Source organism: Marmota monax, unplaced genomic scaffold, assembly GCF_021218885.2.
Source record: "Marmota monax isolate L192 unplaced genomic scaffold, Marmota_monax_Labrador192_F-V1.1 WCK01_AAM20220418_F8-fsc00024, whole genome shotgun sequence".
In the NCBI taxonomy this organism is placed as follows: domain Eukaryota; kingdom Metazoa; phylum Chordata; class Mammalia; order Rodentia; family Sciuridae; genus Marmota; species Marmota monax.
This window is the reverse complement of record NW_026695224.1, coordinates 11,069,423-11,084,583: the sequence shown is the minus strand read 5'-3', so window position 1 is coordinate 11,084,583 and position 15,161 is coordinate 11,069,423. Positions and strand designations below refer to the sequence as shown.

Genomic DNA, 15,161 nt, shown 5'->3' with positions numbered 1-15,161 from the left:
CTGTGCGCTCAACTTAAGGTCCACTTTGGCTTCTGTGGGGACCCTGACAGCAGGTGCACGGTGAAGAGGTTCAGGGCTCTGGGTCCCTCCGGGCCCCCTGGGGAGCTGTCAGAGCCAGCTTGTCTTTTCTGGGTCATGTCCCCTGGTGCAGGAACATCAGGAGTGAGTAGCTCCTCTGATTCCAGGTGGGGCTGGATTGTCAGGGCTGGGGAGCTGCTCATGACCCTTCTCCGAGCTAATGTGTGGGCAGATCACCCAGAGAGTGTGGGAGATGGGGCTCTACAGGTGAGGTGCCTTCAGGGAGGGATTTGCCGTCTATCACTCCTGATTGACAGGGACAGGGGCTTAGTTTGCCAGTTTTGACTCTCTAAGCCATTAGGTCCAAATTTCTCAGTGTACAGAAAGGGAAACTGAGGACCAGAGAGGGCAGACTCCTGCCCACCCCCACCCCACCCCCACTCACACTCAGACCACATTTTTAACTTATTTATTTATTTATTTATTTTTATATGGTGCTGAGGATTGAACTCAGTGCCTCACATGCGCTAGGCAAGTGCTCTACCACTGAGCTACCACCCCAGCCCTCAGACCACATTTATGTCATCAGTGACAGTCAGAGTGATTCCTTCCAAGGTCTCCCAGCAATTGGGGTGCCTGGGACTGGCTGCTCCCTAGCATCCAATCCAGGTTGGAATAACCTGGAGACCTCCGGGAAAGGCTGGGGCTTGTATATCAGGTAGATCTGGTTGTCTGAAAAGGGTAGGGGATGTTCTCCACCCTGTGAGGTTGTCGTCAGGATTATAAATGTAATATGAATAAGTATGGCTGTTCTAGTTTAAAAAAAAGAAAGAAAACAAAAACATTTTCCCTTGGAAAACTTAAAAAAAAAACACAGAAAAACATTAAAAAAAGGAAAATAAGTTGCTGGGCATGGTGGCACATGCTTGTAACCACAGCTACGCAAGAGGCCAAGGCAGGAGGGTCACAAGTTCAAGGCCAGCCTGGGCTAGTGAGACCCTGTCTCAAAACAAAAAGGGGATGTAGAACAGGGGGAAATTACCTCTGGGCTCTATCCCCAGTATGGCCAAAGAAAAGAGAAGTCAGTGGGCATTCTGTATAACTCTAATGGTGTGTGCACGCATGTGTATAGGTCTTTTGAGACAAGCGTTATGACCACACAGACTTTTACCCACTTAAAAATTTAAGACAAAAGTCAAACAAAAGCCTAGGTGTGAAATGCAGGCAGAGTGGCAGCCCCTGGGTAGGATCTCAGCCGACTGAGCCCCTGTCCCCACCACCTCCTAGTGCCCTGCAAGGGGTGACGTGGGACTTGAACATGTGGGACTTGAACACTAGCTCCACATGACTCTGGGCACGTTCTTAACCCTCCTGCTCCCCACCTCCCCTGGTGGTTGTGAGGAGCTGCTGGCAATTGCGGTCCTAATGGGCTGGACTGGGGGCACTTTCTGGGTGCTGGGCACTTGGGGGTTCTTCTTGTGCCTCATCCCATTTGATCCTCAGCAAGGCGCTGAGGTTGGTTTGTTATCCCCATTTGATGTCAGGCAAACAGAGGATCGGGAGGCCTGCAAGACCTGAAAGGCACACAGCCCTGTGGCTGGCACTCAGGATATAATTTGTCCCCAGCAGTGGCTCTGCGGTTTGCCCTGTGAGGCAAGCCCCTTTTTCACGCTGCCCCGCCCCATGGCAGCCCCAGGCAGCCCCAGGCAATGTGTCAAAGGCCCATCAGGACACGCTTCTGGAGACTGTAGGAACCAGGCCACCGGGCTCCTAACCTCAGTCAGTTTGGTCTTAATGAAGGCAGGGGAGAAATTGCCACCTAGAGGCAGCCTGGGTAATAAAGCCGAGGCCCTGGGGTGGCAAGCTCTGGCCTCCTTCTCCTGCTGTCCTGTAGAGGTGTCGGTGAGGAAGTGCGTCCCATAAGCCACTGTGGGAAGTGGGGGGCCCTGCCGGCATCTTGGGTGCCCTCCAGCAGAGAATCTTGGTGGCTTTTGTTAAGAAAGTTGCTCAGCTCTGCTGGTGCCAGGCCTTTCCTCTGCACAGGGCAGGCACGTGAGGGCATGTGAGTCCCTTCTGGCCACGCCTGGGCCAGCTGGGAGAATGCACAAGCCAGGCCCTGGCCAGTGGTCCGTGGCCAGCAGTCTGAGCTTCTCACCTGTCTGTCTGTCCTGGGACAGGGCGTGGAAGAGATACCCTGGTTGGCAGCGACGAGGACTCCAGTGCCCGAGTAGCAGCTCGCCCGGCCCTAGCACGGTGCAGAGCCCTCAGCGTGGACTGGGCGGGCCCCGGGAGTCCCCACCGGCTCTACCTGACTGTGCAGGTAAGCCCTGGGGCCTTCAGCAAGGTGAGGGGTTGAGTTGGGCCGGCTGAGCCTTGGCCTCTGAGCTCCAGACATGGTCTCCCCAAAAGATTTCTGGGTAGAACAGGGGACTGCCTCATGTCTCTGCCAAGCTCCTCGCAGCCCACCCAGCAGCCCACCCAGCCATGGGCCTGCATGGATGGGGCACTTTGCTTTCTAAGTTATCTAAGGGAGATCACACAGGGCTGGGGGCGGGGGGGGGGGGGAGGAGGTGACAGATGCTTTCACACCCTGGCTGAGGTGTTGAAGTACAAAGTATGGGGCCTTTGTAGGGAGAGGTCTTGGGAGAATAGGCCCGTTTGGGGCAGCTGTTGATTTCCTCTCTGGCACATGGGCCCCTGGGGGGCAATGCTGTATTTCCTTCTTTTAAGTGAGAATCCCAAGCTAGACTGGGTTTCACCAAAACTTGGGTTCTTTTCTCTTGCCGTTATCACTGACTTTTAAAAGGCATTTTTACGTGTGTATGTATGTGTGTGTGTGTGTGTGTGTTTGGTTGTAGAAATAATACATAAAGAGAGTAGTACTAACGGCTTCTATTTATTGAACACTGTTACTACAGAGGCATTATATGTCCTATCAGAACAGTTACTGTTTTATAGATAAAGACAGGGAAGTAAGAGAGAATGAGTAACTTGCTGCTGGTCACAGAGCAGGCTAGGACCTCAACCACTGAACACAGCTGACTTTATAACACACGGCACACAGAATTCACACTATGCAGAGATACGATACTTAGAAGCTAAAGGCCTCTTGTGGTCTTCTATCTTTGAAAAAATCACTGGTGTGAATCCATTTATCTTCACTTAGCTATATGAGTTTTAGCATTTTGACCTATTATTCTTTTTTATTTTAATTTTTAAATTCGAGGCAGGGTTTTGCTAAGGCTGACCTCAAACTTAACAATCCTCCTGTCTCAAGTCTCCCAGGTTACTGGGATTACAAGCATGCACCACGGCGCTGGGCTCACATATTATTCTGTGACTAGTTCTTTTCTTTAACAGTAGTCTCAGTGATCTCTTTACACACGTTAATATACAGAGAACCACATTGCTCTTTTAAACAGTTGTATCATATTCTGCTTGAGGTTTTATCATAAGTTATTATTGGGCTGGGGATGTAGCTTATGATAGAGTGCTTGCCTAGCATGCTTGAGGCCCTGGGTTCGATCCCCAGTACCACCAAAAAAAAAAAAAAAAAGATTCTCTGCTGTTGTTTCTAATTGTGGGGAGCTCCTTGAACATTCGTGCAGCTATAACTGAGTATTTTCAGGGGGGCATGGGTGCTGCCCATCTTTAATCACCGAAGGGCATACCATGTGCCGGCATGTACTCTGTGTGGGGATACAGGGAGGAAATAGACCCACAGCCACCTTGTGGAGGCCCCAGGCCCCAGGGGGTGATGGCTGCAAGCTGGGCAGGGGCCATAAATGCAGGGACAGAGGACAAAATACCAGGGTCATCCGGGGGCTTGGTGGAGGCCTTCCTAAGGAAGGTTGTACAGGGGAGGGCTGCGTTCCCACATGTTCTTCTGACGTCGAAACACAGATTCCGCCCTTTCCAGAATCCCGGATGCACACAGCGTTGATGGTGTGTGCACAAATGGAGGTCAGGGGCGTGGGAAACTCACATGCCCGTCTAGTGGACCCGAAGTCCTGTGGCCAGGAGTGGGGTGTATGGCCCCAGTCCCCACTGGTAGGGCCTGGGATTGGTGTTCCTTCAGGGACAGTCTTGTGTTCGGTGGTGTTTCTCAGCCCTTCTCATGTGGTTTATCTGAAAATGGAACCACATGGTCCTTCTTTTATCTGTGAAGCCTGCGAGGAAGGCCAGCCAGGGAGAGAACCACTCTTTGCTCTGCCTTGGGCCACTGGTAGTTAAACCCGGAGGCTGCGGTCAGGAACACGCAGCCTCAAGTTGGGTGGTGGCTCTGTTCTGAGCCTTGATTATGGGTGTTGGGCTGGGGCCTCAGCCCAGTCCTGGGGTCAGCAGATCTGCGGGTCTCAGAAGTTGCCGCCAGTATCCAGATTCTATGCTCTGGTTCTTCCCACCCCCCTACCCCGCCCCAAGCTCTGTTCAGTTTGTAGGTGCGTCAGGGTCTTGGACATGGGACGTGAGTGGGTTCCAAGCACAGTGAAGTAACCTGTAGCTAAGTGACCTGCAGCCTCTGCGCCAGCAGCTCCAACCTGAGCCCTCCGGTGGGGCTGCAGATGCCCAGCCCCCACCCCACCCCGCCGTCTGCCCTTCCTGGGCCGAGGCCAGCAGGCCAGGAAGCCAGAAATAGCGTAACCTCTGCTGGGGTCGGCAAATGGACACTTCCAGCTGCTGCCATCGCTGCCCCTGCGGGCGAGCCTGCTCGTGTTGGGGTGGCAGTTGGTCGAAGGGTGGGGACGGAGTTAAGTCCCACCAACGCGGGGCCAGGGAGGGGCCTGCCGAGGCCACTTCTCCCTTCTTTGCGATTCCTTCCATTGGATTTTTAATGAGCAAAACTCCCTGGTGCCGCGCTCTCCCCGCACCCCGCACTCTGTGCGGTGCCACCCACCTGGACTCGCGCACTCCACGCGGCTTTAAAAAACGTTTTTTTCTTTGCTTCAAAGAGAGAGGACACAAGGACGCACAGAGACCTGCCTGCCCAGGATCTCTCTCCCCAGATGCCTCTGCTGATGTTAGAAAAACAAACCCCACTCAGTAGGCGTTTATAGGGTGAGCAGTTCAAGGGCCAGAAAGTGGAAGGCTGCCCCTGTCCCTCCTCCCCTTCCTGTTGGGACGTATCTTTTTGTTCCCCGAAAGTTTAAATGGTGTTCATTTCTTTTTTTTAAAAAAAAATATTTTTATTAGTTGTTGGTGGACTATTTATTCATATGTGCTGCTGAGAATCGGACCCAGTGCCTCCCACGTGCCAGGCTCCACCTCTGAGCCCCAGCCCGGCACTACACGGTGTTCGTGTCTGCCTGGCCTCTGCCCCATCACCAGCAATGGCCAGAGAGCCACCACCTAGACACTTCTCCAGGCTTCCTTCTCTACCTGATTCCTGTCCCTGATCACGCGTCCCACGCCGATCTGCTGCTTGCCCGGCGTCTCTCTAGGTGAGGAGCCGGTGACTGTCTCTGGGTGAAGCGCCTCTTTCTGGCCCTCCCGCCACCTGTCCACTGGTGGGCTCCGCCCCAGCTTCCTTTGCCTCAGTCTGTCCTTGGCCAGCAGTGGGGGTCCCATGATAGCCACGTGGGCCTGGGGGTGGTGGCCCTTCCCCTGCTCTGGTGGCCCATGTGCAACCTCCTAGCCCTGGGGGGTGCCATCTGGAGGTGGGGGCCATTCCTAGGGCTGGCAGCAGCTGACATCATGGAGTGAGTGGCCTTGGTTTGATGTGCGTATGGCAGGGACGGACACTGGCCTGTGAAAGATGACCCTGGGCCAGAAGTGAGCCGGCTGCCAGGCTGGAGCCTCAGGTGTGGCCCGCGCTTCACCTGGGCACTTCAGGTGCCCAGAACCTTCTTTGCAAAGTCCGGCTGCCGCCGGGCCAGGAGAGCCACTTCCACTGTCTTGCTGAGGGGTCTGGGCACGCTCTCTTCAGACCCCAGTGCTCCCGCGGCCCCAGTGCAGTGAGAGCTCCCACCCCGGGGCCCAGGCCTGACCAGCTCCGGGAGCGCAGCCTCTCCCTACTCAGGGCCCCTCCGCAGCGCGGTCCCCTTCACGTGAGGATTCTGGTTGTGTCTTGGCAGCCGGCCCTGCAGAACAAGGGGTGCGAGAGCCAGAGTCAGGGGACGAAAGAAGACAAGCTCCTGAAGAGGCCGGTGCCGGCCCCCAGGCGGGACCGGGAGGCCCTGGAAGCTGGTGGCACCATGAATGTAGAGAAAACAGGTAAAGGAGGTCCGCCCTGGGAGCAGGAGCACCCTGGCCAAGCTAGCATGCAGGGAGGCTCTCCTGGAGGCCCAGCTGTCCCCACACCCAGTCTTCCCCCGCTGGAGGTAGCCCAGCCAGACGCTGGCCGCCTGACAGGGAACTCTGAGACCCCAGCCTGCTGCTCCTGAATCCAGGGACAGCGTGCGGTCTCTCCTTTCCCTCACCACCCTCCTTCCCGTACTACCAGGGCCCCACCCAGTGACAAGAGGCCTGGCCAGCAGGGGCTGGGGTTGAATTTCCCCTCGTTTTGTCTTTCCCCAGCGCCTGTCAAAAGCAGGGCGCAGGGTGCAGCCTCCCAGACGCCATTGCCCGCAGGGTGGCTTCTCGAATCCTGGGCCCACGGGGTCTCAGGCTGCTAGGACAGGGCTCTGAGTCCACCGCCTCCAGTGGAGGAAAAGGAGTTGGTGGAGTCCCGCCATGGCACCTGGAAGCTGGTTCTGGAACATTCCACAGGCCCTCCCCCTTTGTAGTCTGAGGGCTGGTGCTGGGGTTTCCAGCAGGAAGCCAGAGCCCAGTGACCACTGGGAAAGAGCATCTTGCAGGAGCCCCAGGGGAAGGCCGAGAGCGTGGGGAGGGAGAGGAGCTGGTCTTCCATTGTTTCTTCTTGTCACCGAGGGCTGTGTGTCTGGACTTGCCAGGTGCTGGCAGGAGCTCTCCCTGCTCCGAGGCTGTGCTAGAGCCAGGTTCACCTCTGGGCCCCAGCCCTCCTGTGATCCGGGCAGGCGTGGGCCTGGCTGAGGTGGCCTCCAGGGCCCTGGGAGCGGCGTCTCCCCAGTTAGGTGGGCTTTCCTCACCGGGCAGCAGCGGCGCTGATGAGAGGAAGGCCAGGTCCAGTTGAGCGTTAGGAGTGGCTTTTGGCAGGTGGCCAGGGCTGGGCTCACAATCCCCAAGCTTGTGATGACAGCACCTTAAAAACTGACCTTCCACGTCGGCGTCCAGCCTCGGGAGCAGGCCTGCTTTGCCCGGGGCCCCTTTGATCTGGCCAGTCCTCCCTCTTACCCGTCCTCGGGCCTCTGTCTTAGACTCTCCCTTCCTTCTCCCCTGTCCAGGCCTCCAGGCTCCTTGCCCGAGGTGGCCTTCTGGGCCAGGCCCGTTGTCCCCCTCTCCCATAGGAAGACCCTGCAGAGTCCCCCCACACACCTCTCAAGCGGCAGCACTGGCTCTGGGGCCTGAGTCCAGCGTGTTCCTGCCACACCGCAGCAGGCTGTGGGGGCGGAGGGCCACGCCGGTCACATGCCTCCCGTGGCAGCCCCGTGTTTGGGCCTGGAAGCATCTGTCCACCCTCACTCTCTCTAGAACAGATCACAGAGGCTCGGCCAGCTCTGTGTGACTTGCATGCTGTGTCACATGCAGGCTACACAGCCAGGGTCACTGTCCAACCAGACACTGGCCAGCCCCAGCCCTCTGGAAGGAGGGGAGGGTGGCTCATGAGTGCTCCCCTCCCCAGTCAGGAGCCAGGCTCTCGCCCATCTGGCCCTCGGTGCCAGTGCTGAGAGGGTTCTGCCCAGCTGGGAGCCACCCCGCCCCCCTCAGTCCACTTGGGCAGTGAGGGCCCTTGCTGTATCTCGGTCGAGGCTGCCGGGGTGGGGGCAACAGGAGGCTTCTGCCATAGTGTCCGGGGGCTCCTTCACCCCTGGAGAGCCCAGAAGCCCTGGCGCCCTGGGTTGAGGTGGAGGGCCACTCCCTGGCCAGCAGGTGTCCTCTTCTCTTCAGTCCTGGACACTTTGCAGGATCCTGTTTGGGCCTCGAGGAGGCAGATCCCCTGCGCCTCCCTGTCTCCCCCCCCCCCCCCCCCCCCCCCCCCGTGCCTGCTCCCTGCCCGCCGAGCCGGGGCTGGTTCCTGGTGCCCTGCCAGTGAGCTGTGACAGGCAGCCAGGCCTGTTAGCAGGTCAAGGCCTTGACCCATGTCTGTCCTTCACCCGTCTGCCTGTCTGTCTCTGTCTTGTCCCTGGTGACAGGACAGTGGAAAGCTGTGGGAGGAAGAGGCATCGGGCTGAGGCCCCGCCCAGCTGGGTGTTCGTCCCTTTCTGTTGCCCATGTGGTCCCCACGTGTAGGTGGCCTTGGAGCTGGCCTGGCTGACCCCCTTGCACACACTGCTCTTGCTTCCTTTGGTGACAGCTTCTCTTCTACTCTTTCGAGGGAGCTTGAGGTTTAGGAAGTCATTTCTCCTGGGGACAGTGCTGCCTTGGTCTTTCTCAGCAGCGGTTGCCTGCAGGCTGGCGGAGGGGAGGCTCGTCCCCCAGCCTCCTGCCGCGACAGAGTGGCATCTTGGTTGTGGCCAGGCATCTCCAGAAGCTTCCCAATGAAGTGACTTCTGGGAGCCTGCAGGCCCCTGGCTGGCTCAATGCTGTCGCCTCCCTTGCCCCTGCCACCTCTGCTGGCGTCCCTGTCCCATGGTGGATGGCCTGCACCTGCCATCCTTTGTCCCTGGCACAGTGGGCCCTCTCCTGGGCCAGGCGGGCCCAGCTGCCCGGCTGATGAGCTGCTACTTTGCTTGTAGGTGGGCGGCTCTTTGGCAGCGGGAGGTGCTCCAGCCTGTCGGGGTCTCCGGGCGCAGCCCCTGTGGTGCATAGGATGGTGGAGGCCATGTCCCAGCTTCAGGAGGAGAAGTGCCAGCTTCAGGAGGAGCTGGTGGTCCTACGGGAGAGGCTGGCCCTCCACGACAGTGACCAGCAAGCCACATCCGCCCAGCTGCAGAACCAGGTACCCGGGGAGGCAGGGACAGCAGAGGTCCACTGTGGAGCGAGCGTGGAGGGCGCTGGAGGGAGACGGGGTCTTCTGAGCAGCCTCGGCACGTGCTAGAGGGCAGGGTGCAAGAACCAGAGGTCTGGGCCTCCCTCCCGACCTTCCTCCTGCCCCGTCGCCTGTGGGGCCAGGTGTCCCCTTCAGGAAGTGCTGTACCAGGCGTGGAGCTGTCCAAGAGGACCAGCGACTGACCCCTGGCCCTCTTCATCCCTCTCTTCTTCCCCACCTCCATGTGGGCCCCTTTCCTGGGGCTCGGCTCCCGACTTGTGGCTCAGCACCTGTCTCCGTGGCCATCTTAGCCCCGCCGGCTCACCCGCGGTCCCCAGCCCCACCTGCGGTGTCAGTGGCCTGGCCTGGCTTTCGGGCTCTTGGGCTCCCGGCCTGGGCTCTCTCTCGACAGAGTGTGGGGCCACACTCTTCCTCTATCCTGTGATCTAACAGGTCACCTAGACGGGTGGCCGTCTCTTGCGGCTCTTCTTGAGAGCTCTCTCTTCTGCCCACCTGCCCCCTGTGCGTTGGGCAGGCCTCCCTGTGGCCTCCCTGTGGCCTCCCTGTGGCCCCTTGTGCCCTCACCTCACGGCTTTTCTGTCTTGGCCCGTCTGTCCCAATGACAGGAGGCTCCTGCTCTGCATTCCTGTGCCCACTCGTGCCCGCCTGTTCTCCTCGTGGTTCTGTGAGCCTTTCCTACCAGGCTGGGCAGAGGGGATACTCAGGGGGACAGGCAAGCCCCTGCCCTGGGGAGGCTCTGTCCTGGGGGCAGATGGACATTTGTTGCCTCCATGTAAAGTGAGAATAGTGACGGGAAGGGCATGCACAAGGCTTTGAGGACTTGCTGAGGTCAGGAACAGCCTCCTGAGAAGGCAGTCCTGGAGCTGAGGTCAGGCACAGAGCTGAGGGAAGTGTCTTCTGGGCCCAAGAAACAACCAGTGCAAAGGGACTGTGGCAGCAGGTGGAGAGAGGCTGGAAGTGCTGCCCTGGGGGCTGTGGTTGGGTCAGGGCCCACCCTGGAGGTCACACATCTGGCCCAAGGCAAGAACTCAGTAGCAGCACCTCCCTCCCTTGTTTAGGTTGACTAGACACCACTTTTCAAACAAGTTTTTTATTTTTTATTTTTAAGAGCTTTGTGGAGACAATTCATAGACCATTAAATCCACCCCTTTAAGGAGGTCAGTTTGGTGGTTGTAAGTATGTCAGGATGACGATGCACCCGTCACCCCTAATTTTAAGTCATTTTCATCACCCTAAAAAGACCTAGTGACAGTCATTCCCTGCTTCCCCTCCCCCAGCCCTGGGCAGCCATAATCTACTATTTTGATGCTTCTCCTTTTCTGACGTCTCATAGGATCAAAGTAACATGGGGCCTTTTACTACTTGAAACACATTTTTAAAAACTCTCTTTCTTTTTAGTTGGCAAAACCGACTGACTTTTTAAGCGGGCAAGTGGAAGGAGAGACACCCTGGCTTTTGGTGTCCTTGGGCCCCAGCTCTCCCGCCTCCTGGAGGAGAACCCCAGCCCTCTCCCCCGGTGGCCTGGGAGCTCAGAACAGTCCCCGTCTCTGCTCAGGTTTCACCTGTGAACTTGCTGATTTCCAGCACTTTTCTGGAAATTTCTCATCGACATCCCTGAAACCCCAGGTCTCTGGGCTGCTTTCTGGAGGGTCTGACCCCAGGAGACGGGGCCTCCGCCTGGGCCTGGAGCCAGCCAGGGTCAAGCCCTGGAGTGGCCCTGCTCGTTAGCCATATGACCTTGGGCTAGTTAACGACCACTCTGAACCTCAGCCTCCTCGTCTGTAAAGCGGCTGTAGCCACAGCACCTGGGTGAGGTGACCCCCGCGCGTTACTGGGGTTGCCGCCACCGTCACCCCCACCATCACTGGGGCGCGTGTTGGATTTGGAGTCCTGGGAGCAGAACCCTCATCCTGGCTGTGCTACTCCGGCTGGACCTCCGCAGGAAGTCACCTGAGCCTTCATGTCCCCGGCTCTGAAAGAGCTCGTACACGTGGCTCTGTGGTTACTGGGTGGGTCAGCTGCGAGGGAGGATGGAAAACCAGTTGGGGAGCGTGACGCCGCCCGGGCGCCTGTCCTGCCAGGTCTGGTCCCTCGTGGCCTGGCTGTGGTCGGACGCCGATTTCCACGTCCCTGAGTGCTCTTCCCGGAGGAAAGGCCACCGTGGGGTGCCCACTGCCCGGTTCTCAGTGCTGGTCCCGGCCTTGTCCAGACTCGCCCCTGCCTGTGGCGCTCTCAGTGTATTCTGCAGGCCCGTGGGGACTCTGCCAGGCAGCCAGGTCCCAGCGGCAGCCGAGGTCACCACAGAGTCGGGCCACCTCAGTCCTGCCCCTGGGGACCTCAGCTCTTCCTCCTGTGCAGTGGGCATGATGACAATACCCACCACAGGACTGAGGGGGCCAGGTGACCTTCTCACCAAGCCTCTGGCCCCACTGGGAGATGATGGAACACATGTGCCTGCTACTGTCACTCTTGGCACCTGGGCTTGTCGGACCTCTTTGTCACTGTCACATGTGGTGTTTCTGATAATGAGAGCACTCAGGGCAGGGGGCTACAGACCCCAGGCACCCAGAAGGTCCAGGTCACAAAGGCCACTGGTCCTGCTCTGGTGACTGGTCCCAAGGACCCTACTGCGTGTTGGCAACCACAGCCCCAGGCCATGTCCCGTGGCCTCCCGCTCTCCTGTCCTCTTATGGACGTCTCTGGAGCCGTGGCTCGTGGTCCCTCAGGTTCCCCAGCGTTGCGCTGCCCAGCGGCCCCCGCCTCTCCTCCCTGCACCCTGAGGCAGAGCCATCCAGGGCGTCCTCAGGGCTTGCAGTCCAGGAGACCAGCGCTGGGTCGCCACTGAGTCCTGTTTGACCTGTTTTTAAAAACCCATTTTAAGCCAGGTACAGTGGTGCACGCCTGTAATCCCAGCAGCTGGGGAGGCTGAGGCAGGAGGATGGCAAGTCCAAAGCCAGCCTCAGCAATGGTGAGGTGCTAAGCCACTCAGTGAGGCCCTGTCTCTAAACAAAACACAAAATAGGGTTGGGGCTCAGTGGTCAAGTGCCCCTGAGTTTGACTCCTAGTACCAAAAAAACAAACAAAAAACCCAATTTTAACCATTTTTCAAAAATCGCAGTCGAATGCACGGGGGGTAAAAATTGCTGCCTTGACCATGTTGAAGTGCAGAGTCTGGGTGTGAAGAGCATCCACATCCACGGCAGCCATCGGGTCCCTCATTCGGCCTGGATGGCACTCGGTGCATCCTGAGTAGGGTCCCAGCGGTGACTGGCTCACCCCACTTGGCATAACGTCCTCAGGACTCCTCCTGTTGCATGGGGTCCAGATTGTCCTTTTACAGGCTGAAGACTATTCCTTGTGTAAACACTCAACATTGCTTGTTCACTCGTTTACCCTTGAACTCATCAGTGGGGTGCTTGCACCTTCTGGCGATTATGAATAACGCTGCTGTGAATGTGGGTGTGCAAATACTTCCTCAGGTCCCTGCCTCAATTCCTTTGGGAATAGACTCAGGATTGGAATTACTGGATCAGATGGTAATTGCATTGCTAAATTTTCTGAGGCGCTGCCCTACTGGGTTCCATAGCGGCTGTACCATCTGACCTTCCTCCTAGCCACACACAAGGGTTCCACTCCCCCCACAGGCTCACCAACACTTATTTTTGTCACAATTTATTATTTTTTTTTGGTACTGGAGATTGAACCCAGGGGTGCCTAATCACTGAGCCACATCCCCAGCCTTTTTATATTTTATTTAGAGACAGGGTCTCACTGGGTTGCTTAGGGCCTCCATAAGTTGCTGAGGCTGGCTGTGAACTCTGATCCTCCTGCTCAGCCTCTGGAACCCTGGGATTACAGGCGTGCAGGCTGTATCTATATACCAGTGCTGTGAAGTGGCATCTCACTGTAGTTCTGATTTGTGCATCCCTAATGCTTAGTGATGCTAGCATCTTCTCCTGGGCATTTCGGCCAGTTGTGTATCATCTTTGGAGAAAATGTGTAACCTAGTTCTTCGCCTCTGTTTTAATCAGGTTGTTGAGTTGTAAGAGTTCATGATGCAAGTTTATCTCCCATTGCCTTTTTATTCCATTAGTATACTTTGTTATGCAAAAGTTTTTATTTTATTATTAGTATTATTAGTAGTAGTAGTAGTATAGGAATTGAACCCAGGGGCATTTAACCACTGAGCCACATCCTCAGCCCTTTTTACTTTTTATTTTGAGTCAAAGCCTTGCTAAGTTGCTGAAGCAGGCCTCAAACTTGCCATCTTCCTGCCTCAGCCTCCCAAATCCCTGGGACTACAGGCATGTACCACCATGCCCCGCAAAGTTTTTAATTTTTATGAAGACCAACTTATCTGTTTTTTTTCTTTTGTTGCTTGTATTCTTTCTAGGGTCATATCCAAGAAATCATTGTGAAATTCCAGGCCATGAACTTTCTTCTCAGAGTGTTGCAGTTTTATCTGTGATATTTAGTTGGTCCATTTTGAATTATTTTTTGTCTGTAAAGTCCAGCTTCATTCTTCTGCATGTGGACATACCTGCAGGCTTCCAGCACCACTCGCTGAGAGGACTGACCTTTACCATTAAATGGTCTTGTCAGAACTGAATTCTGAGTCTTTTGTTCCTTTCCAATTGTCTTTAAATGGGATCGCCATGGCCACCCTGCTTTGATCACCGCAGCTCTGCATTTTGAAGTCAGGAATGTGAGACTTCCTCCTGGTTGTTCTTTTCCAAGATTGTTTTGTCTATTTGGTGTCCCTTGAGATTCCCTATGAATTTTAGTGTGAATTTATTACTATCTGTTTAAAAATGTCGTTGGAATTTCAAGGGTTGCATTGAATCTGTAGATGACTTTGGATACATCGAAACCTTAACAATATGAAGTCTCCAGGATGGCATTTCATTTCTTGGTGTCTTCTTTAATCTCTGCTTTTTTTTTTCCCTTCAGTCCTGGGGACCGCACTCAGGGCCTGCTCATGCCAACCTGTGCGCCAGGTCTCAGCCCCAGCCCTGCTTTAATCTCAGCAAACTTTTGTAGTTTTCCAATGTAGAAGTTTTCACCTCCTTGATTATGTTCATTCCTAGCGATTTTAGTCTCTTAGATGCTATTGTAAGGAATTATTTTCTTCTTTTTCTTGTTGAATTGTCATAGAAACACAACTGATTTTGTGGCTTCTCTGGGTGGACATTCCTGACACAGCAGTCACTGCCGTAGTGGGCTGGCAGCTCCGGCCTTTGGGGGTGCTGTGAGCACCCTTCCACACCTCCCTTCCACACCTGTCCACACCCCTCGTCTCACACATGTACCAGCCTCACCCACAGGCCCTGCTCTGCCCAGCCCCATGTATTTACTGAGCATTCATCCCCCATGTATTTACTGAGTACCTACTATGTGCCAGGCTTGGGGCATTTAGCACTGGGCACCATAGATAAAAATCCCTGACTTTGCAGACCTTTCGTTCTAGTATAGGTTGATAATCCGGAATCAAATAATCCAAAGTTCTCTTGAATCTAAAACGTTGAGTATCAACATCGTACCACAAGTCTGATGGCTCAGTGCACACAAATTTTATACTGTATGCAAAATTATTAAAAATATTATATAAAATTACCTGCAGGCTATGTGTAAGTCATGTGTGAAACATAAATAAACTTTTTGGGGGGCAGGTATGGGGATTAACCTCAGGGGCTCTTGCCCACTGAGCCACATTCCCAGCCCTTTTTTGTATTTTATTTAGAGACAGGGTCTTACTGAGTTGCTTAGTGCCTCACTTTGGCTGCAGTTGGCTTTGAACTTACAGTCCTCCTGCCTCAGCCTCCTGAGCTGCTGGGATTACAGGCATGAGCCACTATGCCTGTCATAGAGTTGGATCCCATCCCCAAGATGTTTTATCACATATATGCAAATATTCCAAAATCTGAAATTAAAAAATGTGGTCTCAAGCATTTGAGATAAAGTACACTCAATCTGTAACAGGGTGCTGGGCCCTATTGTAAGTGGTTCGTGTATATTTTCTCATTTGATATCCAAGAGAGCCATGGTGAGGTAGCCCGATCATACAGATGAGGAAAATAAAGAGAACGGAGAAGTAAAGATGCCCCTCCAAGGTCACCTCAGGTCACCTGCATGTGAG

General features: G+C 55.4%; 1 protein-coding gene across 9 annotated transcripts in view; it reads left to right on the top strand.

The window, feature by feature from the left end:
• The window catches only part of Kifc3 (kinesin family member C3), a 74,512-nt gene that overhangs the window by 44,440 nt on the left and 14,911 nt on the right, over positions 1–15,161 (top strand). For 4 of the 9 annotated variants that reach the window (XM_046435199.2, XM_046435200.2, XM_046435202.2 and 1 more), the window contains exons 3-5: positions 2,196–2,338; positions 6,090–6,228; positions 8,772–8,974. In XM_046435199.2, coding sequence (XP_046291155.1) covers positions 2,196–2,338; positions 6,090–6,228; positions 8,772–8,974 — 485 coding nt within the window. Of the gene's footprint in view, positions 1–2,195; positions 2,339–4,967; positions 5,074–5,208; positions 5,457–6,089; positions 6,229–8,771; positions 8,975–15,161 lie in introns of all 9 variants that reach the window. The other 5 variants (XM_046435208.1, XM_046435205.2, XM_046435203.2 and 2 more) reach the window with 4 other exon arrangements.